General features: G+C 37.6%; 1 protein-coding gene across 2 annotated transcripts in view; it reads right to left on the reverse strand.

Annotated features, from left to right (window-relative positions):
- Positions 1–26959, reverse strand: part of ELP2 (elongator acetyltransferase complex subunit 2) — a 41651-nt gene that overhangs the window by 5320 nt on the left and 9372 nt on the right. Inside the window, exons 7-19 of one of the 2 annotated variants that reach the window (XR_010470385.1) lie at positions 21906–21972; positions 20833–20967; positions 19812–19907; positions 17830–17930; positions 15793–15924; positions 15116–15265; positions 12390–12578; positions 9705–9774; positions 7422–7517; positions 7236–7293; positions 3825–3897; positions 3203–3389; positions 2799–2893 (exon numbers count right to left, since the gene is read on the reverse strand). Coding sequence is in view for 1 of the 2 variants with exons in the window: in XM_065052924.1 (XP_064908996.1) it covers positions 3203–3389; positions 3825–3897; positions 7236–7293; positions 7422–7517; positions 9705–9774; positions 12390–12578; positions 15116–15265; positions 15793–15924; positions 17830–17930; positions 19812–19907; positions 20833–20967; positions 21906–21972 (1354 nt within the window). In the remaining variant the exon portion in view is untranslated. The remainder of the gene's footprint in view (positions 1–2798; positions 2894–3202; positions 3390–3824; positions 3898–7235; positions 7294–7421; positions 7518–9704; positions 9775–12389; positions 12579–15115; positions 15266–15792; positions 15925–17829; positions 17931–19811; positions 19908–20832; positions 20968–21905; positions 21973–26959) is intronic. The other variant, XM_065052924.1, reaches the window with a different exon arrangement.

A 26959-nucleotide genomic window follows, 5' to 3' on the forward strand; every position in this document is an offset into this window, starting at 1 on the left:
CAACTACTTCACATATTAGAAGTAACTGTTACTCTTACTTATCTATGTAACAACTGCAGGAATACTTGGACATGATTCCCTCATCTTTAAAGCAATTGGGAATACTTAGCACCAGATAAATATTTTTTTCCAACAGTAATCACAACGATAATTAGCACCTGTCCAAAACCATATCAGTCACCCTTATAGCACTACAACAGTAGTAATAGTTTGATCTTTTGCACACCTATCTGTTTCAGAAGAACTTAAGTTCAAGTATAAGACCTTCAGGTTCTTTCTATACAAGTTTTTCATAAGAACACTGACTTCAAAATTTTTAGCATATTGCAATATTTATCATGTGTAGACGTATCCCCAAAAATACCATTCCTATTTACCAGTAAAGCCCCAAGAGCTCAAATCATAATGATCTAATTCTAAAGGTTCCCAAAGAGACAAGCTGCCATTTCAAGATGCAAACCATCAGGCAATAAATCTGATCAGCAGATCAGCGAACAGGAATGGTTTTCCTAAGTAGAAAAGCTGCCAGTTTGGAGCATAGACTTTAAATAACCACTTCTTGTGATGCCAATACCAGCAGTTTTGCTTTACACTGATAATGATGTTCTTTGTAGACAAAAAAGTTGTTGATGAACAGATGAAAAGAGGATTTCCTCTGCATCCTATGAGAACTCACACTCCCTAGCCTGAAACATTGTGTAACTACTGTGGACAAGATGCCAAGCCTTAGAATTGAAGCCTGAATAGAACAGAAATCTCAAGCCAGAATACAAGCGGACACTATCTGAAGAGGCCAAAACTCACTGCCAAGTCTCCAGGAAAACGCTGTAAAGCCCAGTAGTGTTTATGTGCTATTAAGCCAACAGTACAATGATAATTGTTTTCAGCACAAGCATCTGTTCTAGGAATGAGACCCCGGATGAAGCCAGGTCAATGGAGGAGTTTGCTTTAGTCGATGAGGACTGGGTTAGGGAGCAATTAAATAGTCTGGACATCCATAAATCCATGGGTCCAGATGGGATGCATTTGTGGGTGCTGAGGGAGCTGGCTGAAGTCATTGCTAGACCACTCTCCATCATCTTTGCCAAGTCTTGGGAAACGGGGGAGGTGCCCGAGGACTGGAGGAAAGCAAATGTCACCCCAGTCTTCAAAAAGGGCAAGAAGGAAGACCCAGGTAATTATAGACCGGTCAGCCCCACCTCTGTCCCTGGGAAAGTAATGGAACAGCTAATGCTTGGTGCCATCTCAAGGCATATCAAGGATGAGAGGATTATTAGGGGCAGTCAGCATGGCTTTACCAAGGGTAAGTCAGGCTTGACCAACCTCATAGCCTTTTATGAGAATGTAACAAGGTGGATGGATGATGGCAGAGCGGTGGATGTGGTCTACCTTGACTTCAGTAAAGCCTTTGACACAGTCTCCCACAGCATCCTCACAGCTAAGTTGAGGAGGTGTGGTGTAGACAATAGAGTAGTGAGGTGGGTTGCAAACTGGCTTAAGGAGAGAAGCCAGAGAGTGGTAGTCAATGGTGCGGAGTCTAGTTGGAGGCCAGTATCTAGTGGAGTGCCTCAGGGGTCAGTACTGGGGCCAATATTATTCAATATATTCATTAACAATTTGGACGAGGGAATAGAGTGTACTATCAGCAAGTTTGCTGATGACACTAAGCTGGGAGGGGTGGCTGACACACCAGAAGGCTGTGCTGCCATCCAGCGGGACCTGGACAGGCTGGAGAGTTGGGCGGGGAATAACCTGATGAAATTTAACAAGGGCAAGTGTAGAGTCCTGCATCTGGGCAGGAACAACCCCAGGTTCCAGTATAGGTTGGGAAATTACATATTAGAGAGCACTGTAGGGGAAAGGGACCTGGGGGTCCTGGTGGACAGCAGGATGACCATGAGCCAGCACTGTGCCCTTGTGGCCAGGAAGGCCAATGGCATCCTGGGGTGTATTAGAAGGGGGGTGGTTAGTAGATCGAGAGAGGTTCTCCTTCCCCTCTACTCTGCCCTGGTGAGACCCCATCTAGAATATTGTGTCCAGTTCTGGGCCCCTCAATTCAAGAAGGACAGGGAACTGCTGGAGAGGGTCCAGCACAGGGCAACAAAGATGATAAAGGGAGTGGAGCACCTCCCTTATGAAGAAAGGCTGAGGAAGCTGGGTCTCTTTAGTTTGGAGAAGAGGAGACTGAGAGGTGACCTTATTAATGTTTATAAATATATAAAGGGTGAGTGCCACAAGGATGGAGCCAGGCTCTTCTCAGTGACAACCAATGATAGGACAAGGGGTAATGGGATCAAGCTGGAACACAAGAGGTTCCACTTAAATTTGAGAAAAAACTTCTTCTCAGTGAGGTGACAGAACAGTGGAACAGGCTGCCCAGGGGGGTTGTGGAGTCTCCTTCTCTGGAGACATTCAAAACCCGCCTGGACATGTTCCTGTGTGACCTCACCTAGGCGTTCCTGCTCCAGCAGGGGGATTGGACTAGATGATCTTCTGGGGTCCCTTCCAATCCCAAACATACTGTGATACTGTGAATCCATTAGCGTTCAATAGCAATCTCCTCACGATTTTGCAAGGCTCAAAGTATTAATGAGAAAGTCAACTGAACCTTCACTATCAGCTCTTTTTCCAGACAGATCCAGCCCTAGCCAAATTAGTGAATTGCGCAGGATTATCGGAAAGCCACACCAAAGATAGAGATTAATCCTCTCAAGAGTCTCAAAGTGTCATGCCCTGCAAACAGGGCCAAGGCAGCTCTATGCAGGACATGGGTGTAGCAATGAACTTTCCAGCCTTGCCTGCACAGAACACGGAGAAGAAGGTTTTCCTTCACACAACACCAGTTTGATGTTCAGGCACTACACTGCAGCATGTATACTTGATTTCAGTAAATCTGAAACATAAAAATCACAAGTAGAAGGCAGCAAGAAGAATAGCAGACTTCATTACACCCATAAATTAAACAGCATTTAAGGCCCGATTATATTATTCCCTATATTTTAATTCCCTTTCCAGCTTTCCTATACACTATTAATTGCACTTCTTATAGCCACAGGAGTTTACAACACTATTAATTCTTTAAAGTTGTAAGGAAAATGTCCATTAAAATATTTTACCAATTCTTTTTCAAATATTTTGAAGCCAAAAATAATGAACAAACCATGACGTCTTCAAATGTATATATTGACTTCACGTATCTTACCTGACTCTGATGAGTCTTGTTTTCTCCACAGTGACCAATTCCTGTCTCTAGAAACCGCTAATAAAAATTTGTCATTAGGAGAAAATGCCAGTTGAGTAACCGTCAGATTGTGAAATGACAAACTCTGCAGTTTCTTCCAGGAGCTAGTGCTCCACAAAATAATTGCTGCATGCTCTTTTTTGGAAGCCTACATCAACAGAAAAAAATATCAGTGAGAATTAACTAAAGCAAATATAAAAGTCACACATTTCAAAATCCTAACATGTTAGGAGGCTTGCTCTAAGGTTTGCAATTAAGTTAGATTCAGCTTTCCTCTGGGAAGTTTCACGATTGTTTCACTACTTTCTACTAATGTTGACAATATATCAGTAAAAAACTGTTTTATACCTGTATTTGTTAGAATTTATCTTACTAATATCTTCAAATGAATCATATCTAATTTACAAATAATAGCTTATCTGCATTCACTCTCACCTTTGCAAAACAACTGTCACCTATACAAAATCTTTCATATTTAAGTGAAAGAACAGAATTCAGCCCAAACTGAATTCTGACTCCTGCTCTGTCAGCCCTATAAATCTGGTGGCACATTTCACTAGATGGTGCTAGAATCTTTTCTTACCTTACATGCTGAGGCAACTACGGTGTTCGAATTATTGCACGCAACACAAAAAATTTCATATCCATGTCCATACCTGAAATAAATGTGAAAAATATTTAACACATCACAGTCATTTTTGCAGTATATGTCAAGGTTTTGATGTTAATTTAAATCCTTTTGCAAGAATGAAAGGCGCCTGCCAGGAACTTCTCACTATTGTTTTAGTATTACGTCCCAAATAATTACTAATGTTTAGCATTTAATTTAAATAATTGCATAAATTCTTTTACACTTAGGAATGATCTACAGCACAGTCTCTCCAGCCCATGCCATAGTTCTAAAGCATCAGCTCTGCATGAACTACACTAATGATTAACAAAGAGACTAAAGCAGCACTTAATGTGCTTTTATTTGCTTGTAAAGCAATTTTAACAGTACCAACAAAAATCAGAAGCCACATATTTGAAGATCACCAAAGAAATACACCACAAACACTCAGTCTAAAGATGTCTGTTCTGTGAAATACTGAAAGATCCTGAACTAGAGGACAAGAATCCCTTTGGAAAGGGAAAACAACACTGAAAAAAAAACCCAAATACACACAAACTTCTAGCTTTCTCCAGAAATACATTTCTAATCAGTCTTTGCACAAGTTCTGCTGGAATTCAAGCTCACATACCCAGACTGTGATTTAACTCATAAGCAGAAATGCCACCAGACTAACGCAAATTAGAATCAGCCACAAACACGACTGGAAGTAAAACTGGAGATGCAGTCTACACACAGCAGACAAATATGAGCTAAATAACTAGTTGCGGGGAGTGGGGGGGATTATTTTGATTCCGAGCTCTGAAGAGATGTACATTTAATAAACTTCTTTGCTCAGCAAGTGTTGCAAATAAGGGAGGAACTGGGGAAAGGTGTTTTTGAATGTGGTTTTATTTCTCATTATCCTACTCTGATTTGACTGATAATAAATTGAACTAATTTCCCCAAGGTGAGGCTGTTTTGCCCATGATGGTAATTGGTGAGTGATCTCTCCCTGTGCTCATCTCGACCCATGAGCCTTTTGTCATATTCTCTTTGCCCTGTCCAGCTGAGGAGGGGAGTGACAGAGCAGCTTTATTGGGCACCTGGCGCCCAGCCAGGGTCAACCCACCACATAACCACAAGCAATTTTGCCTCAGCAATGTGCAACCCATAGCAATTTTTTATCCACAGGCAAACTGACTGGACTCTCAAAGTGTCCAGACAAATGATTACAGCAATTTTCTAGTGTCAAAAAGAATTTCTCAAGACTTCCAAGTGTATTACATGAAATGCACATACATATAAACACAAATATATATGTCAAGATTCAGGTTTTAATCACAGCCTGCTGCTTATAAACTCTCCATGGTAATTTTCCAAAAGGATAAAGATTAGCATACTCTTGCAGGATTTATCATATTTTTATTTTAAAGTTATTAGATCATGGTAAAAATTCAGCAAGTTCTTCATAATAAAACCTACTCAAGGCAAACAGTTTTCAAAACCCAACACTAATCCTTCAAAATTTGGTGTCGAGTCTGAGCTAGGAATACACAAATGTCAATGACAAACAAGCTATTTTTAGCAAGTCAGTTCCTCACACTGTTTTTCTGCTGCTATGGCAACTTTAAATCTACATTATGCAATTTCATGTTTTTTCTTTCAAGATCATCCTGAGAAAAAAAATGAAAGTCTGTGTATGAATGCCTTACATCTTGTTGCTCTTGCATAAAAGACCCCCTATCATTAGCAGTGTCTCTAAAACCAGGAAAATTGCTCAGATAAGCCACCTGCAGACCATTATAAAATGCAGTTATTTTAATGAATGCAGGATATAAGAGTAGATAGGCAGTGCTTCCATAGCAGAATATCAAAGGTTAATGTCTCACTAGACTTTGAGAAATGTCAAAGGCAAATGAAGGAAAATTTTGGTCTTGGTTCCTTTTCACTACTTAAGGATCCCTCATTAAACTACTTATGTGAGTGGGTGCATTAGTGGCCATAACAAACACAGGAAAGGCAGTTAATATAACAGTGTAACAGCTAGAAATTACTAAACCTGCAGATATGGTCTAATACCCCCCAGCTTCCCTCTTAGAAGCACAAACACGATAAAAGAGCTTAAAAGCACACAAAGATTAACCGCCTAGTTGAAGGTGAAGATGAGCTCCCACATAATCGCCCACTCGGTCAAATGAAAGCATCCTGCAAACTATCTTCCCTTAAGTCTTTTTATTTCCCAACCCCCCACGTAAAGTCACAGAACTGGCAATGCATAATGGCAGCTGTAATCATCAGCAAAGGCTCAACATTCTTCTTGTTCCTGCCTCAGACCACTCCTTCAGGAGATTCAGATAAATAAACCCAAAAAAAGCTTGAGACTGTCAATTTCTTGGTGCTACACTTCAAAGACTGATACTAAAACTTTGAAAATTGTGAAAGTAAAGCCTAATGTTACTGGGATCCTTAGAGAACAAATAAGGTGACAACCTTAAGTTGCAAGTTGTTGTGAATCTCAGAAAAGAGGGTACAAAACACAGCTGAAGAATTCTAAAACCCTGCAATCTCAAAACAATTATTGTCATAACCATGTGACCCTATTATCTTTGCAATCCACAACCCACTTTGTCAGCACTCAATACCCAAACTCAGTTTGGAACCATCTTAGTCAACATTCTCCACCTTGCTCTACCACTAGACACATCCTATTTTGGCTGCTGCTTCCATTTATTGCATCTTACAACTCTGTGAGGATTTAGGGGGAAGCTCCTTCTTTGATGCCTCAGCCTTTACTTCCAGACCAGAAAGAAAAACTTGATCTGCAAGTCTGTGGCACGGACTGGAAAGAAGCAGAAAACTCCTTATGCAGAGAGAGCTTCAGCACTGGCGAGGTTTTAAGCAGATGTGCTGAGCAAACAGACATAAACAAAAGCTGCAGCACGGAAAGAGAAGCCCATCACATTCCACAGCACAGAGAAGACCATGAAAATGTGCCGGAGTTCCTTACAGCAGACCAGAAACCTCACTATTCTCTTGGAACAAAGAGGCAAAAAAACCCAAGGATCGGTGCCCTGAACAGACCTTCAAAAGACAAACATCCAAAGGGACAGTGAGAGTCTGACGATTACAAACTCAAAAGACTAAGAGCTTTCTGCTAAAACACATACATATTTCACTTGTATAGAAACAACTAGCGAAATAATGTTTTGTGACACATCAGTCCTAACTGCCATTTTCTGCATTGTTTCCTAATTTTTATATACACATTATTTATTTGACACTCTACACAAAGTCAAATCAGGTAGTAAAATAGGAAGAGTTACAAGACCAGACTACATCAACATGTGGCAATACCCTCCTGGAAGTTTTGTAAATTAAATAAAAAAGAAAAACAAAACTTACAACTTCTGAATTTCAGGCCACAAGGTATTCTGTAGTAAGTGATCCTCTGGAGGAGGTGCTAAAAGACATTTGTACAACATATTCAAATTTAGTACTAAATAATCTAAAACTCAGCTAAATAATGCTTCAAGTTTATATTCAATGAACCTCTTTCTCTATTTACTACAAGAGATACTAATCTCATACCTGTAAGGATCAAGGGTTGAAAATAAATCTCAGGATACTGATTTGAAATGGAATTAAATGTTTCTTCATCCTCAGCTGGTTGAACAGCCATATCTCCTATTCAAAGTAAGGACTTAATTAGCTAGAGAGAACATACTTGACAGGAGAGAAAATATGAGCACTTATTATACAAATGTTTTCACAATATATTCCAAAGTTACAATAATATGAATATTAGAATTTAGTTATTCTACTACACATGGGAATTAAGAGAAAAAAAAAAAATCTAACCTTTGGACTAATTCCATTCTGAGACTGACCTCTCCATCCGCATAGACTCTTTTAGAGATTTCTAAAGAGTCTTTGATTTATCTGAAAGAATCAGGAGCTGAACTTGTACCTCCCTGACGTTAAACCTTTCCTTTTGTATTTGAAAATGTTTAAGGCAAAAAAGTCAAATACAAATGATGAATCCACAACCCCTAAATGAAAAGCCACACTTGCAGAAGTGCATCTACAATTTGCAAACTTCAGCAAAACTGCTGAGGGCTCAGTCCTTAGCTTTAGGCAAAAGTACCAGAAGTAACTGAAATGACCCCATTAGTTTTAAGTTAAAATTCAACTCTGTCCTTCACTTTTAAGGTATTATTTAAGAAAAAGGTACAGAGTTGGGGAAGAGTTGCTCTCAGAATTTAACTTCTTGGCAAATGTACGTTTCAAATACAGCAGTTTAAAAAAGCAGATCCAGAAAAAGCAGAACAGAAAGATTGTCTTCTCATTCATCCTGTCTTCTCTCCTCTTGAAAAAAGAATTAGCAACATTTAGCTAACTTGAGACCTCTATCTGACCATTCGTTACCATGAGGCAGAGTAAGTAAGAAGAGAGGTCTGTGGGGCTTTAACCTAAGCCATCAGTGCTGATGGCATGGGGTGGGCAATGCTGGATGACACTGGAAAATCTGACTGCTTTTCTACTCATAGTGCCACTCCTGGGTGTGCCACGTGAAATCAATGAAAATTAGTTATTCTGTGTGTGATGATACTCTAGGAAAAGGAAGTTTCCTTCTCTCTCTCAGCAGAAGGACCCACAAGAAAGCAGAAAAAAGGAGTTTTTTTGGCCAAAATATATTTTACTGTTACTTCAAACAACAAATCTACTTTACTTTTCTCTCACAGATGATTAAGGAAAATTTGGCTTTATTGCCACTGAAGACCCTGGAGATAAAGCTTATTAAAATGCCTTTTTTTTTTTTTTTTGAATTTGCACCTTGTGATAAAGCCTTAAGTAGAGAAAAAACAGGTTTGACCTAATTTGTAGATTGCAGTGTAAGTGCATTTTTACCAGACTTCATTAAACACCAGATTACCAATACCGTGACACTACTCAGTTATTTTTATCTTTCTAGACAGATCCTTGTCCCTCCTTCTCTGTTCCCCCATAATGCAATCCTCACCACCTCTCCAAGAAATTCATCTGATGCTTTACCAGCCTTTATGGACAGAACAGTAGTTACTGTTGGCTAACTAATCCTTCCTTCTTAAATACTTTCACGTATTTTTTACCTGGATACTTTTACCTGGAGAAGGTTTATGTCTGTTTTCACTGGAACAAAAAATGTGACCGATCCCTCTCAAAGCAGCATTACTTCTATAAGCCTCTACAAGGGTGCTAAAATTTCAGGAGAGCATGAAAAAGACTCCAGAATGTACCTTCAGAGGTCAAGGTGTTTTACAGAGCAACCACAAGCAGCAACAGGTAGTCTTGCTTTAACAACTCTGAACTTAGTTTTTACAGTACACTACTCTATATATATATATATTTTTTTTTGGCTAAAAGTCACCAGTCTTCTCAGGGACACAGGTAGTGGGCACAGAGAAAGCAGAGGAATAAAGGCAGCTGGAGGAATTTGGATAATATCCTGCCCTGGCTACTCCCAGACCCATCACAGGAGAGCAATGAGCACCAGCATCCACGTGAAACTCATCAAGATCAAGAGCACTCTGCAGAATGAGTGCACTTCCTACAGGCTTGTGGGACAAAGTATGGGAGACAAGGAAAGAGCATTTTGTGTTTGCACAACACAGTAGGGACGTTTAGGAGAGAAACAGGAAAGATTCTCACTAGTTCTTTTTCTTTTAAGCGCGTATTTAGGTACTGCTAAAGAAACAAACAGTTTGGACAATTTTATTTCTAGATTCTAAACTTGAAGTCAAGCTTACATTGGACAGTCCTAACAAAAAAAAAAAAAACAAAAAAAACGTTTCCACATGAAGCTGCATCACCATTATTTCTCATTAGCCATACCTTCAAAAACAGCTTTATTGGATAATCCCAAAGCCGGCACAGTTGCACCTTCTGGAAGATCAGATGATTGCTGAATTTAAAAAAAAAAAAAAAAAAAACAAACAAGAAAGTTTACACACAGATTGCCAAGTAGGTTCAGATTTCAAAGGCTACAGCTTAAGGAATCCCTGTGATAAAAAGTGAGTTTTCTAGAGATGAGAAGGGAGGCACTTTGAAAAACTACCAACTCACCCAGAACATACCCTGGACAAAACAAAGACCAGTATTCTGCCAGAGAAAAAACAGCTTTTCTAAGGCTGCAGCTCCAGGGTTTTGCTCTAAAGCATGCATCTCCATCACTAATTGCAGGTTTTATTCCGCAATCTTATTTATTCTAGGATATACATGATAATTAATCAACTCAGAGCACTGCAGTTTTTAACAAAACAGGACAGGGAAATAGTCTGTTCTGAGGTGAAATAATAAAGCAGCATTTTGGAAACAGGAAAAGAGGGGGGAATGGCTGTGCCCGCAACATCAAACGCAGCCCAGCACATAGCACAGACATGTGACTGGAGTACACGGCTGTTTAAAGCAGCACAGAGGAAAGACAAATCAACAGATGGAAAATACTTCCATAAAGGTATGGGAGAAGAATCCAAAATTTAGAAAGGTTAAGTGAACTTGAGGCCCTTTGTGCAGAGATGGAAAAAGATTAGATTTAATAGCTGTAAAACCCCTTCCTTACACTTCATATAATTTGATGAGAAAATGTAAGAGACACACACACAAGTCTAAGCATCTAAACCAAAAATGGTTCTTCATTACAATCAATTGTATCAGAACTAATGTGGCCAGCAGAACTAGGGAAGGGATCGTCCCCCTCTGCTCAGCACTGGTAAGGCCCCACCTCGAATCCTGTGTTCAGTTTTGGGCCACTCATCATAAGAAGGACATTGAGGTACTAGAGAGGGTGCAGAGGAGGGTGACAAAGCTGGTGAGGGGTCTGGAGCACAAGTCTGATGAGGAGCGGCTGAGGGAACTGGGGCTGTTCAGCCTGGAGAAAAGGAGGCTGAGGGGAGACCTGATCACTGTCTGCAACTACCTGAAAGGAGGTTCTAGCATGGAGGGGATGGGCTCTTCTCCCAAGTAACAAGTGACAGGACAAGTGATAGGCCTCAAGTTGTGCCAGGGGAGGTTTAGATTGGATATTAGGAAAAAATTCTTCACGGCAAGTGTTGGCAGGCATTGGAATAGGCTGCCCAGGGAAGTGTTTGAGTTGCGTGGTGGTGGTTAGTAGATGTGGAGGTGTTTAAAAGATGTGGCACTTAGGGACATGGTTTAGTGGTGGACTTGGCTGTGCTAAGATAAAGGTTGAACTTGATGATCCAAAAAAATCTTTTCCGATCTAAATCATTCTGCAATTCTATAACCCAAAGTATAAGACAATCCCATGGATTTGAACTGAATATAATTCTATTCAACCCTTTTTGAACACAAAGCTGGCTTTTTTGGTTTTAAGTACTTTTTTGGGGAAGGCATTTGAGTTAAATAAAGAAAATGCTTAGCCACTTCAATTAAAAAAAAAAAAGCATTCAAAAAAACCAATTTCAATAAAGCTATTTAAGAGTAGCTGTATCATTAAAGCTCATAAAGCCTTCCCCTTTAAACAAAGCCTGTGTGAAACACTTTGTGATATCATGGATCAAAAAAAAAAAACTCAGAGGAAGAGCTGATAAGGATGGTCTACATAAAAGTAAAATAATGACATCTCCAGCATTATAAAAGCATAATGTTATTTGCACATCATTAATGGAAATGCTTATGAAGTCTTATGGAATTACAGTGCTAAATAGTTACTTATGTAACTTCTTGCTATCCAGAATGAGTAGATTTTTCGCAGATATTTCAATTGTTAAATGAAATGGAAAAGTTAATCTGTTTCTGAGAAATTGCACAGAAAACACCGGTTTTGAGCCAGAAATATAAAGAACATGCAAGGCACTGCAGAGAGGCAACTGTCCTGAACGAGGTCTGCTCTACAAAATGCAGAGAAAAATAGAATTAGATCTTAAAGCGAATGGGGAGCAATGGACAGCAACTCTGCTATCTTATCTTTCCTCAGTGTAGGAAAATATACTTATTGTCAACTAAGAACTGGAATGTAAAGACCTCACAAGAAAATTTCCAGAGCCAAGAGGGTCTAAAGCATGAGCAACTACATATTTATAAATATTTATATGCAATAATTAACAACAGTGCTGAAAGCTTTATTTCCAAGTATACGATTAAAAAAAAACAACACATAACCACACAACAATAATTACATCTAGACAAGACTACTACACCCTCAAATTAAGGAGAAGCACATTCATAGGCTTCATTGTTTGCTTTCTAATCACCAAGTGTGTACATTAGTCTACTTGATTTGACTTGTTTAGAATTTGCTTATACTCTTTGCAATCTTCAGACATTAGGTCTTGCTTAGTTTCAAGCACAACCTGTTTTATAAGACAACATGGTGGAAATACATATGAAACAACATACATAGTAGTAAACAGAAGAGCAAGGAAAAACAAGGTTAAAGTTTCAGAACTATTACAAGAATTTTCATGGAGTTTAGTGCAATTTGACATTTTCTAAAGCATTCATTTTATTTACATGAAAGAGGACTGTCTGCACTTAGCATTGCTTTAGCACACTTACATGGGAGCATAGCTTCTCCACTGCAATACCAGTGATGTTACTGAAATTTTCTATAAAATTCTTGGGTGCACGAAAAACTCGAAGCACTTTTTCATCTGCTCCCGACACAAACTGAAACCGGCCAATCATTGCCAGACAGCGCATGTCATACCCATGTACTTGAGGCCTTGCAATTTCATGCCAGGTTACCTAAAAGAACAGGCACACAGTTAAAACACAATTCTTAACCAGAGAAGCAGCAAGATTTTGAGTTTCAAAAAAGTACTAACAGTAGTAAGACAAAGGAAGGTTAACAGCAACTTCTACTGACAGTCACAAAATTTATATATACCCAAATACATCAGCTAAATCCTATTTTTCCACCAAATTATTCCTGTGATTAGTGTGTCCCTGCACAGGTATCTTTAATACATTTGCTTACCTTTGTTAATAAGGGCACATGGCACTTACTGTGACTTCTTTATGCTAGACAGTGGTAGGACAGAATTTGTTTATGCAAACAGAGGATTGCATGCTACTTACTACTTCCAAAACTGTGGCTCTCAAAGATGTAAGACAGGTAGTGATAATCACCTCGCTTCCTACATCTGTCTTTCACAAAGCACAGCAGCAGCACTGCTGTAAGCAGGCTGCAGGTTCCTACTTCCACTTTCCTGATTTGAGTGAGACCATTTAATAGAAGCTGTGCAAAAACCTGACAAAACCAAAATAGCTTCTTAGAGGAAAAACATCTGGAAAACCCTGCTGGTTTTAGAAGTATTTTCATTTGACATATTATTTTTTTCCAGTTTCCTGAAATATTCATATCCTCACTTCAAGTATTAATCCAAAAAGCCACAATTAACAGCTGACCAGAAATTAGATAGACAAGTTAGTTTTATAGTCGCACTAAGCAAAAAATATTAGAGAAAAAAAATTATAAATTGCTTTCTTAAAAATCTTATTTACATATGAAAAAAGTGATTCTTCAAAAAAATCTTTTTCTAGCAACTACACTTTCATGAAAAGATTTTTAGTAAGTGTCATTTGCTGCTACTCCTACATGATACTTCGATTAGAAAAATACGATGTGCACTTTTGAGTTAACAGCTGGCAGAATTAGAATTCATTTTATCAATTAGAATTAATTTAGACTTCTTCAGTATTACAATGCCTGGAAAACTGCAACCAAGGCAGAATTTACATTGTATTAGGCATCATACAAACATAAGGAAAGGCATTATGTTGACTGTAAACTGCATACATCACACTAAAAATTCAACTGAAATTTGAATATCAAAGCTTCCAATAGAACCTGAAGGGGATTTTTGAGAGATCCTACAAAATCTCATGTTTCCACAAGAGCTTGCTTATTTTCCAATGAGAAAAAAAAAATACTAAAGCTAAAAACAAAGAAAACAAACAAACAAAAACCACCCCACGCCCAAACAAACAAGCAAGCAAACAGTGCAGTAAACCCTCCTCATGCTTTACTAGGTGCATCTTTGCATACTTCAGAACACAGCACTTAACAGCAATGAAGAAAACTAAGAGCCCAAAAGACAGGGCCATATAAGTCATGCAATAAGCTCCTTCCAGAAAAATCAGGGTGCAAATTTGCAAGACAAATTGAAGCTGATTGTTACCCATTATTTCTGATATTTGGACACAGTACAGAACCAGAATTCAGATTTTAAGCAGTATTTGCATTTAACAGTTCTATTTTTATAGAGAAAAATCTGAATATTGAGCTGTAATGCTAACTTTTCATAGATATCTGAAGTCTATGAAATCATTATGCTTTGTTAAGACAAACATCACGTCACCTGTTGTAATTATACAGATGTTAAACCCAGTATGGTAAAGAAAAATAAGGCATTTGAAGACCTGTGTTCTCTAAGGTTCATTCATGAGCAGCAGAACTAAACACCTAAGGTTTTCAGGGTTCAGAAGTCCTGAACACAGGCTTTCAAATGACCCATTTCTATCTCAACTCTCCACCTCACCCCGTTGAAAGGATACTAGATCTTTGTCCCACACAGCAACAAGTATCAGTGCTACTTGGATCGACACCTGGTCAAACCAGTCAGGTGGCTGCTCTTTGTCAGAAAAGCAAGTACAGTGAGTCAGTTCACACCAAAGTTAGATGCAAAGACTGCCAGCACGCTACTAAATCAATTAATTCAAAAGTCTCGGGGACAGAGGAACAGCTGTGCAGGTAAATCATAACAGCTTCAGACCTAATGAAGAGTGGTGCTTCAGTAGGTCACAAAGAACATGATAGAGACAACCCTTTTGAATGCTGCCAGCTTACATCATGTGCTAATTATGGAAAAACAAAACCCTACAACCAAAGTTGAGTTTCTTTATGATTACCTGCAGCAGCACTTAACCAAGTGTTAAATAAGGGCAATAGATGGTTATGAGAATTAGCCATGTATTCGTCCTTGTGCATTACTGCCGAGCCTGGTTTTTAAACCCTGGGAGAATACTACCTGAAGGTAACCCAGAGGTGAACTCAGGATTAAACAGCAGTCATGCTATGTAATTGCTAAAACTCTGCCACTAGTATTTTTAAAGTTAAACCAGCACATACTGAATGACCAAACCAAGTATTTACACAAGCAGTTTTGAACACATCATAGCTTGGGGAAACTTAAGTTTTCAATTCTATTCACGTGACTAGTTCCAAACTCAAGACAGACAAGCCCTCTCGATCAAGCTCACAAAACTTTTGAAGATTGTACCTCTGTGTGTTCTTTTCTTTTCCATGGAGCAAAGAGTCTAGTAGTTTGATCAGAACCAACACTGATGATAAACTCTCCTTCTGGATCCCACTTTACATCCTCTACACTGTTAAAATGTCCTGAAATCACAACTTCTGGAGTCCACTCTTTCTATTAAAAAAGTCAGCAAAGAAGCAAGAAGTTTTCAACTCACCAATCGACATATTTTAACCAAAACAGAAGTATCAACATCCTCACTAAAAAATAAAATTTAAAAAAAACAAAAACAAACAAACAAAAAAAACACACACATTTGAAAACAACAAATTATTAGAATTCAGAGTGGCTAAGAGACAGAAATACTGATTTACCGATCCAGTCTAAAAGAAACTTGTGTGTTATTAGCTCAGCCGCCACTTCTGAACAAAGCACAACCACAAAGGAGTTCAGTCTGTTCCACTGACTTCACGGTTCCCACAGGGAAGCATTGGGTTTTAGAGCCTGGGAGACTGCAACCTCCCTTCTGCACACAAGTGAGACTCCTACAGAATACTATATTGAGAGAATCTCAGTCATTAATTTTAAATTGTACTGTTACACATTTCTATTAACAACAGAACTTAATTCAAGTGACATAGAAGTCTAATTATTTTAAGCACTAATAATAATTTAAAAAACCCAACACCACAACAACGTACCTTATTAACTGCAGCCTGTTTCCAAAGGTGTAGTGCTCCATGAAAAGCATGAGCAATGATCATTGAACCATCTGGACTAAAATGGCAGTCAGAGAATCCAAGGGTATTGCCACCCACTTCACCTACCCGCACCTGAATTAACGATCAGAAGTTAAAATGGCCCATTAAAATGGCCTTCCATTCATTTAAACTCATCCTAATCTCGTGAGATGAAAATTTAGCTATAGGCAAGAGTTCAGATTACACATAAAAATACATTTAAAGGGTATTTTAACTGTGAAGTTAAGCACTAAAATGCTATGGGAATTAAAGCTGCGTGCCACTTTAATAGAGCCTCCCTCATAAACACAGAAGGATGGAATCTTGCTCAATCAAGAAAACACTACATTACATGAGACAAGAGCCTAACCTTTCTGTGTTTCGGTCCAGACTGTTAGATGTAATGGTCTATTTGTCATCTATTGCCTTGCTACTGCTCTCTTGCACAAAATGGAAAAAAGGTCCACAGGAACAGTGGTGCCCAGTTACTTTTTATTTTTTTTCCTTAATTTCCAAGATTCACTACCATATTTCCACATTGCTCTTTCTCCACAAATCCCTGCAACTTGCTACACATTCCTTCTGTGGGATATTTTGGCCTCTGTTTTGTGCCACCATTGTGACTATGCACATATGTAGGCAAGAATACACACATGCCTTACAGTTGCTCTAATGCTCTTCCAAGTTTTTAATTATATTAAAGGGTTACTAAAGTTACATTTTCAAGTTTTATTCAGGAGATAACATAATTCCTTGCAAGCTGAACTCTTAACAATTTCTCCATTATTATATATCTACTTTTAAGATCATAATGAAATAAATCTACACCTCATTCTAAATGGCAGTGTGGACTGATAAGTTCATCTTATTCCAAAAAATACTACTCATATGGAAGTAACTTTGATACACCAAGCTAGAGGCAGAATTCTAGTCTCACCTCTGAGCAGGGGAATAATTTTGTGAAGACTTCTTGTTCATCATCTCAAAATGGAAGAGAGAAAATGGGATGTTCCCCTTGTGCCCTTCCTCACTGCAGGCTTCCAGCTCAGGTTTCCCTCCCTCAATGCGAAAAGGATTGTTGCAGTTAAAATGTCTGATTTGAACTGCAAGCTGCACATTTGAGGTCTAACCAAAGCAAATGGAACATAAAAACAAAGAGTAACAACTTGCAACAAGCTTTATTGCACAACCCATTTTTAGAAGCTTGTATATTTTGCCACAGCTAAGCATTACAATTAGTGACAAATTGCATCTCTCTGTGATCACCCTATTATGATTTAATTTCTATTTCAAGTAGAAGGGCACACAAACTTTTCAATGCATCAGGGTAAAAATTAAATCCACTTGCTGTAATTATCTTTTTTCTCCCAAGAGAGAATTAGAATTTTCCATGTGATAGGAAAGATCATAAACAATGGTTGGCATAACCCAACGCAAATAATTTCAGCTGAACTACTGCAATTTGGAAAAGCAGGTCAACTGAAAACAAAGACATCTACCAAAGCACTAGATAAATCTGGTTGTACTACTTGTTTATTAAGGATGATCCACATTAGAACAGTATTCAAAATATCACGGTGAAACACAAGTGTCCAGCTCAAATGGAATTAAAACCTAACAACAAAGCCCATGAACAAGTTACTGTGACTAAAAACAGGCTTGTGAATTACCTGTCAGCTGCTCTGTAGTAACTGTTTGGGTGCACATTCCCACAAGAATTAACTACAAATAATTCAGGATGGGAGCACAAACTCCCCTTAGAAACTCCCCAATATGGTAATAGGGAAGCAAACACGCAATAAAAATCATACTGCATCACACGATTTTTGAAAAATACAGTTTTACTTGCAACACAGCATCAGAATGAGTATTTTTGCAAGAAAAAGCTTGTGCCTTTCTTTCCTAGAATTTTCTAGAGTTTTTGTTTCCTCCAGCACCACAGGATGGTAGAAACACAACCAGAATACAGTATGTCTCATGAGAAAGACTGACATTTACCTGTTCCAGCCAAACTCCAGATTCCTTATCAGGTTCCCAGATGATCACAGTTTTGTCCATTGATGCAGACAATATCCTCATTGGTTGTTGCATGCTGCCATCTACAGTACAAGGAAAACAATTACAACGTACGAGAATATTTTCTACAATAATTTGGTCATACTGAAATCCAAACACACTAAGAAAACTGTTCAGCAGAGATGTGCAATGCTGTACCTAAATGCCAGACTTAACAGGCTCTGCGTTCTTCCTATATGTTCATTAGGAGGTATTGTATTTTTCACTCATCATGTCTCAAAGTAAATGTAAAACACGTAGACAGGAGCAACCATCTTCTACTGTTTATTCACACCAAATTGACATTGAAACAAACATAATTTGGAAGAAAAGCTAGAGCTTCACAGAGAGACTGCATAGCAGTTGGCAGTTCTATTGCTCAAATTAGTTTTTACGGAGGGATTTCCAGTTTAAAACAAAATAATCTGTATGCCAGTATTCACTGTTATTTTTTCCAAATTAAGTGTTAGATTCATTACAGACTTCAATGGACTCTGGCATCTAGAAGCAGGAAGGACTGCTCCCCAAAATGCAGTGAAACACTCAAGACAACTCCCCAACACAGCCAGGACTGGGAAGAGGGAACTGGTTCATCACTCGGTTGCGAAACCTCTAAAACTGCTGGGAAACCTTTCCTGAGAACAGAGACATGGGTGGGCACCTCCTGAGGCAGTATCTTATGTCACACCAAACCTTCTACCGGCTGCATTGAAAATGTCTCTCTCAGAGCAGTCTGCCCCTAACGAAGAAGAAAATCTATTTTGGGGAACCCAAGATTGGGCAGGCCACAGAGAGCGAGCAGCTGCACGTATGCAGAAGCTCAATGTAAGACACCTGGAATACTTCACGGCCTAACAGGACAGTTTTTCAGATTGCAGTGCCAGACTTGCATGATTATTTTGCCTAAACCTTGCCTTAACAGGCAAAATCTTTTATTAGCATTTAAAAAAAAAAAAAAAGTGAAAGAACAGATAACTAAGCCAATATTTCTAAAACAAGTCCTGTGGCTTTCACTACAGGTTCTTTGACATTTTAATTGCACTCTACTGTTCAAGTTTTGTATATACACTGGAAAAAAAGCTGTGCTTTGTACTGGTGAATTCACATGCCATCAGCAACTCTAAAACATCTCAGGAAAAAAAAAAAATCTCAATAGAAATCCTTTGTCAATGCAAAAACCCAAGAGCATTCTGATGGTGCAAGCATGTCAAATCAAGAATGTCTTTCCCTTACACTCCAGGCAGACATGCACAAGTAAATCAGTACCACAAACAAGGCTGTCAGAGTTTAGGGATTTAAAAACGAAGATAAAGACTAGGGCAAGATGCAAAATTAAACTGTAAAGACCATTATTTTTTCAGTGAGAGTCTGCATTAATGCCTTAAAGCTATATGCTAGCTAGAGAAAACTGGCACTCAAGGAATCCCTGGCATGTTACACTGATGCATGAATGACTGAAGAGTCATCTTCTGAATGTTGCTATTTGTTCTTTTCTAGATCAAGAAAAAGAAAGGAGTGCTCTTAATACTGATGTTTATAGGAACAGACATTTCAAATACATGTATCAAGGCAAAATATTAGCACTATTAATTCATACTGATTAAACTGTTTTTTATTCCACTAACAGCAAATTAATTGCAACAAAGCCAGAACATCTCAGATATGTCATTTCATTCATTAATCAAAACCTGATTAAGAGAGAGCATCATGCAATACACAATGACAGACAGAGCCTGTGCTGTAAGATGTGCTTTTGTGGCACATTCAGCCAAAACATTAATTTACTTACAGGACATGATTTGCAGAATTTAATTATGTTCATAGTCCACAGTGACAAGTGAGCATGCAAACAATTCAAAGACAATTGACTGTACTCTGTGTATACAACACTTAACATAACAGTCAAGTGTTTGGTATCTTCTTACCTTTGGAAAAGGAAGGTTGCCAGTGAACTGCGTACACCCAGTTTTCATGACCAGCCAACACAGACTCCAAAGTAATTGCATATGTTGTAACAGTATCTACCACAAAACAGAGAAAAACACCTTTCTTTCTAAAAGCCAAGACAGATCAGATCATTTCTGATACCTTCAGTGAAAAAAAATCAATGGCTTTCATCTACCAATATCTCAATAGTCTATTGACACTGAACAGCTCCTTGAAACCCTACTTTGCTGCAAACCCTGAGTACCAGATTGACATCAGGAGGTCAGCCTGTTGCCTCAGAGGGCTATCACAGAATTCCTGGAGAACTCTCAAGCAATTTTGAAATAAACTCTCTGACACTGGTTCTACCTGTACTCTTAACTTAAGCGTATTTACATCTACAAATGACTGTAAATACAAAAATTAAGATACTTCAAACAACGAATCAGGATTTGCAGCAAGTAGCATGAGCACTTTTTATATATATCACACAAATTTCTATATATTACCTAAGTTGCCTAAATTAACCCATAATGGCAGCATTGCAAGCCTGTGACATTACAGTGCTCAAACAGCATGTTAAATAACCAAAAAGTAAGCCCACAAATACTTAATGGTTCGAGTAATAGTAGCAACTCCTAAGGCATTGAATTCAAAAGAAAACTAAAGCTGTGTTACCAAACTGAAGGAGAACTGCACACCACCTTACCTCCCACAGACAAATCTATCTCCTGACTACATGCTGCATTTGAAGTGTAACAAGGCATGTTGATATTAAGCTCTCTCACCACTTTACCATTTTTTAATACATCATTAACTTCACGTAGTCACAGCTTTAAAACAATAACTCCACTTTTTCTAATAGCTGAATAAAAAACAATGCAGTCAAACTGGTCTAAGATCCTTTTAATACAAGAAACAAAACAAATTAAATGGTAACCACCTTGTTAGCCACCCCAAAATCACAAACAGATATACAAGTGAGAAGCTGTGAAAGAGAATTTTATAGCTGTTACCCACCTTTGACAGTAAAAACATTCTCTTTCAGTCTTATGGAATCATCTTCAGTTTCTGGAAGTTCCTTTGATTTTGCACACACTTTCCAAATTCTTATCAAACAATCCTGAGCACAGCTTGCTAAGAAAAGGTCTTCACCTATTTGGTTTTTAAAAAAAAAAAAAAAAATTATGGCCATGTTTTCATTGCAATCACTGCCGTGACTAACCTACCACCTTTCCAAATGTACTACCGCTTTATCCTAATTTTTCTTATTGTATGCAATATCATAAACTTTTTTTTTTTTTATTTCAACATCAATTTACTTTCACATTTCAAAATCTCCACTAGTTTAGAATACACTGACTACGGACATTTTTATACTTACAAGACATGGAAGACAGGGTAAGTGCTGTACATACTGTACATATGCTTCCTTACAACCTATGGCCTCCACTGTCAAAACTGACAGGTGCGATAAGCCCTTTCCTTTTCTTTTTTCAGGATTATAGCACTCTCTAATTCATTGTGTTTTAGTTTTGCCATTGCAAGAACTATTTGACTAGTTAACATCTGAATAGATTCTCCTCTTACTCTCCCATTCTTTAAAATTAAAAAGAACAAGAAAAAATAATAAAGAGGGGTGGGGAGACGAAAAGTACTATTTTCTCCTACTTTCCTCACTTTGAAAAGGCAGTCAACTCTTCCTCACTCAGATACAGACATTTGCATATTGAGAAGGACAAGTTGCTAAAACTCCTACTTGTCTGCATTTAGCTACCAGTCAAGTAAACATACTTGAAGCAAGCAAGACAAAATGAGAGATGCAAACATAAGGTGTAAGTGTTCTGCATCAATCCTACTGTATCCATAATTATGACAACTAAAATATAACTGTAGTACAGGTTCAACAATTCTTATGTTTTAATAAGACAAAGTTCTATCTTGATCTTTAATATTTTTACCACCATCTCAGAAAAAAAATCACAACCACAAGAGCTCAGGCACTACAGTGCATCAAACCCATCTGTTGGAGGGGTAAAACAGCAGTACTGTCATTAAACCAGTATTCCACTTCATTCATCTTTGATACTGACCACAGGCTGCCCATTCAACGCCTCTTATCCAATCCTCATGGCCAGGGAGTATTAAAGTTCTCTGAAACTGAATAAAAATTCCTGTTATATCATAAAAACGCATCTAATTACCACACGCATATGAGCAACTAGCTTTAGATTTTCAAGTCTTCTATGTTTACAGCTTCTATTATTTGAAACTGGAAAAACAAGCTGCTACTAAGGATTGTAAATTATTGTCAGACTCTAAATAGGCCTTTTTTTGTTTTGCCAGCATTGGGTAAACATGCATCACATCATGGCACCTCCCAAACATGAGCAGGAAAAAAATATCAATTTAAGGTGCTTACCTTCTAGAGGCTACAGTCTATGTAACAGATGATTATTTTTTTTTTAAGTTTATCAGACTTATAGGGGTACACAAAAATAAAGTAATGCAGGTTATCACATGGTAAATAATTTTTATTATGTGTGTTAAGTAGATGCAACTGCAGATGATGTGAAAAATTAAGAGGTAAAACCAAGTGTAAAAAGAAGGGTAGATGTTTTGAAATTATTTCAATAATTAATTTGTAATTTAATACTATTACTAAGAATTACTTATGGGGCTAGAAATATTCCCTGTGTTTCTTAAGTTCATTAACTAAGTTTCTAAGGAAGGTAAGCACCGAGAACTGTATCTGCTGATGAAAACCTACACATGAACACAGGCTCAAGAACACAGGAATGCAAACATGGTCCGGACCTCCTTGCAAGAGCTTTCATTAGTAGTATATTTTCATTCATAACATTTATTACTGTCTTGTTTTGATTCAAGTATGGCGGAAGTGTTTACTGCTTAATCAGAATTTAAAGAATTTCTGTTTTTCTTTGCCCAGAAAAAGCTCTACTTTCATGATACTTTTTTTTATCCCAGGATGACTTAAACATCCAAAATAACCATTACAGTTCAAATGCTAGTGTAGTTTAGTACAAATGAGTAATTATAACATTAGTTCTTGCATTCTGTTGTGCTAAATCCCTTACCTAGGCCTACTAACAGTTAAGTAACCTTGTAAGTAATGACAGTCTTTGCTCTCAGCCCAAGACTGCAAATGAGTTCTCTTTCCCTATCTGTAATAAAATATGTGTATATATTATATATATATATATATATATATTTAAAAAGGCAACACAATAAGAAAGGTTCTCTCAAAAATCTCTCTTTTCAGCTTCAGAGAAGATAGTCAGCAACAGTAATTCATCCAAACAATTTATACAGCTAACCAAACATACTCAGAATTCAGTGCCTCTTCTCTTTGGTCCATACTTTCCTGGGAATTCCACAAAATCACCTTCGCCATCAAAAATGTTACTAAGCTTGTTCTACATTTGCATTCTTAATGTCACAGAACGATCCACATATTAGATACATGACCAGAAAAGTTTAAAAGAAACTTCAAAATCACAAAGTTTTGGTCTTGATGAAGAATGTGTTCCCACAGTCACGTAAATCTCATTTGGCTTGTCACTTCTGCACTCACTGGCATTTCTGCATGTATGATAGATGTTCGTGTGAAACACCCAACTGGTTATGTGTAAATAAGGGCAGGAACAGTGCAGGAAACAAGATCAAACAGTGACCTAAAAGTTCTTCTTAACACTATGTGTTTCTGGCAATACATTAAAAAAAACCAACCAAACAAACAAAAAACCACACAAAAAACCAACAACTTCTTAGCACTTCACATTTCAGATAATAGATAAAAAACCATCTATTTATTCATTCTGTTATATGATCATTGAAATCATGCTCTGTATTTTACATTTGCCATGGTTACTTCGTAAAAGTATTCTGAACTGAAAGACTGATTCAGGTTGAAGTGTTGCTAACATGCTTGTTCCTTATACGTTGAACAGCATTCATATTTCGTGAAACTTGACTCTAATATTAATCTAAACACACATCTAGTAATTTTTAATTTCAGGGGTTTTTTCTAATTACCCGTATATTTTCCCATCAAAGAGAAGCATTAAGAAAAGCAGATATTTGTTTTCTCTTTAAGAGAGTAAAACATTACTTTGAGGTTTCTAATTTATTTCCCAAATAAGCTTATAGGCACTACTAAGCCTTAAGTCAAGCATGCAGTTCTTTTGTGATATAGAAAAAGCACTCAAAATTTTCCACATATGGTTTCCCATAAAAATAAAAATTGTCCCCTGAAACTGAGCAAGGAGTAGTATGCCCTCAGCTTAAGATTTTTGTATTGTTTTTGCTGTTTACTTTGAAGTCTGTGTCTCCTGGTATCACACACTCAGCTTCTTCAGATGTATTCCATTCTAAAACTGCGTCAATTTAAAGATCCTTGCAGATGCACATGGTCATTATTTCTAAATTATTCAGTCAAAGTTTTTCTTATTGCCTAAGTTATATTTGCAAGTATTTTGAGCTGCTATTCTTCATGTTTTCACAGATTTTGTTCCTATAGTCTTATCTTTCTCCTTCTTTATTTCAGTTTTCCCCTTGATCCTTAGAGGGTACATAAGATTATTGGAAGTTACAGTACCAACATCTGAATCTAACAAAAACTCATTGTCCGGGTCACCTACTTCATAGGCTTTCCCATGCCTCTTAACTAATCTCTCAACATTTCTGTGTAGCAGCAATCTGGTTTCTTTTCTTTTAGGCAAAGAGTAAAACTGTTCTGCAGGTGGCAGAACTAATGAAGCCTGGTTGTCCGTGGCCATGCCCAGCACATTCTGCACAACTAACTCTGCCCACACTTGGGGTACATGTCCTTCAGGATCAGGCTATTTAGCAAATTTGGCAACTTTCACATAAGGTAACAGATGTTCAGATCTTCTCAGTTTCTCTCCAGTGGGCACTAAATGCGATACCTCTCCTCCATCCAGTTGCTAGTCTTGTAGAATTAGAAAGAGCCCGAATTATCTTCAAGTCTCTTATTCCACTTTTCAATTAGGCCGAATTATTTGGGGGAAACATACTCAAACATGCAACAACAAATCTTCTCACAGAAACAAAGCTCAACATAGGGATGTTTTGGTCTAAAGCTCTATTTTAATCTTCTGGTTTACCTACTTCCCTTCCATAAGCCTGTAATATTTCAAGCAGGAAGACATGTAATGGTTTCTGAAAGATATTCCCTGGGTACTTTTATAAATCAATACCCTCTTTCAAGGACTCAGAAAAGTAAAGAGATCATTTTCTCTCTACTACTTAACACAGTAAGGGATCTCTGGGTAGAGAGTCCTAAAGGATTTGAATCCAGCCCACTCAGTTTCAAAAACTAAGTCGTTTTTATGAATAAATATATTTCAACTGTAAAATTCATGAGCTTACCAAAAGGTAGCTTTTTCCAGCTAATTGAAGATGCTTCACCTTTCCTCAGATTATAACAGTGCGCTCCAAGTTTCATTAGAATGTCCCATTAAGAACTTATATTCTACCTTGGAGTTCATACCATTTTTTTCAGGGCTTTAACTACAGGAAGAGGTTTCCGAGAGTCACAATTACAGGTCAGAGCTACAGGCTGTTACAAGCTAGAGAAGGATGCAAAAGTTTAAATTCTAATCATTCTTCTACACAAAGGTCTCACAAAAAAAATGACAGGATGACACTAGTATTTCCTTCAGATACCTCTAAAAGTAGAACTGCGTAAGCCATAAAAAAGTGTCAGCAGATCTCAGAGAAGACGACTAAAGAGAACCTTCCTTACACAGCTAGGAAGGAATTTACGTCAGAAGGCTCATAAGAATGTTTTCATTCTGTTAACAGCTGTAATGCACTACGTAGGCACTTTTACTCCACAGGGAATCAAATTTGAGCTCTTCTCTTTGAGATCTGTACAGTTTACTTAGTTAAGAGAGATGTCCTGGAAAGTCAACAGACACCAAACAGAAGTCCCATCTCATTTAAAAAAAGAGAGACTCTGAACCCAAACTCTGCCAAGACAGCTGGTGAAAATACTTCCTAAAATTGAAGGAAAATGTGTGAAAAATAACATATGTAAAATAAGAGAAAATTATTCATCCCTTGTATGATTAAAGTTTGCTACCTTCAAAAAAAGACAGCAGAATAAACTTGCTTATGAAGATGAAAATGGAGCTTGCTTATTCCAACTATCTTCCTTTATACTCCACAGACTGACTGCATTTAAGAATGGCTAAGACTGCTGTTATACTTAAAAGTTCAGTCAACAACTGGCAAAATAAATTATGAATTTCTGATTTTTGGCAGTGAAACTGCATATTATTTGTTAATCTGAACCATGCAAGAAAACAAGTTCCAGATTTTGAATGAGGAAAATCAACTGTACAGCCCCTGACAAAAAAGTCTTTCTTTAGCACACTGAGAATCATGAGTGGCATTCTGCCATAGCTAATTCCCAGAGAACATCATTAAACTGATTTAACTCATGAGCTACATAAGGAAAGAAAAGAAGTAAAAGCTAAGAAAGCGGCCCTTCTTTCTGCTTAGTGGTCGAGAAAACACTGAACATAGCAGATAAAGGATGAAGTATTTATTTTATGGACAACAAAAAAAAAGAAACCTTATCCTTGTATGTTGCAGCATGAACAGGCAAAATTTATTGATAAAGTAGCTTTTATCTCAAAAATCAAAAGAAAATCTGTTCTTCAGTCTCTAAGGGGACTGCACCTGAACAAATCCAGAAACATGGTTTCTACATACATTAGTTTCAATGGGGGTTCTGAATGTTCAGGTTCATTGGTATACCGTGGGGCAGTGTTTGTGATTTGAGGTTTTTTCAAGGGAGCAATAGAGAGAAAAAAAGACATTTACTTCTGTTTTGAAAAACAGTCATTCAAAACACGCTTTAGACTCTAATAAAACTTCTGAACCAATCCAAGAGAAGACAGAATTTCTTTGTAGTGTTCCAAAGGAACATTAAACTCTACGAAAAACTAAAGATAGAGACAGCTTTCAAATAATACATGAAAAATGTGCATGTTTTAGAAGATCAGACACTCCTTCAAATATTTCTTTCAATATTCAGAAACATTGAGCACAAAGACCATGCTTAGCAACAAAAATACAATTCTACAGATGGAAATAA

This window comes from Columba livia, chromosome 2 (genome assembly GCF_036013475.1).
Source record: "Columba livia isolate bColLiv1 breed racing homer chromosome 2, bColLiv1.pat.W.v2, whole genome shotgun sequence".
Lineage (NCBI taxonomy): Eukaryota > Metazoa > Chordata > Aves > Columbiformes > Columbidae > Columba > Columba livia.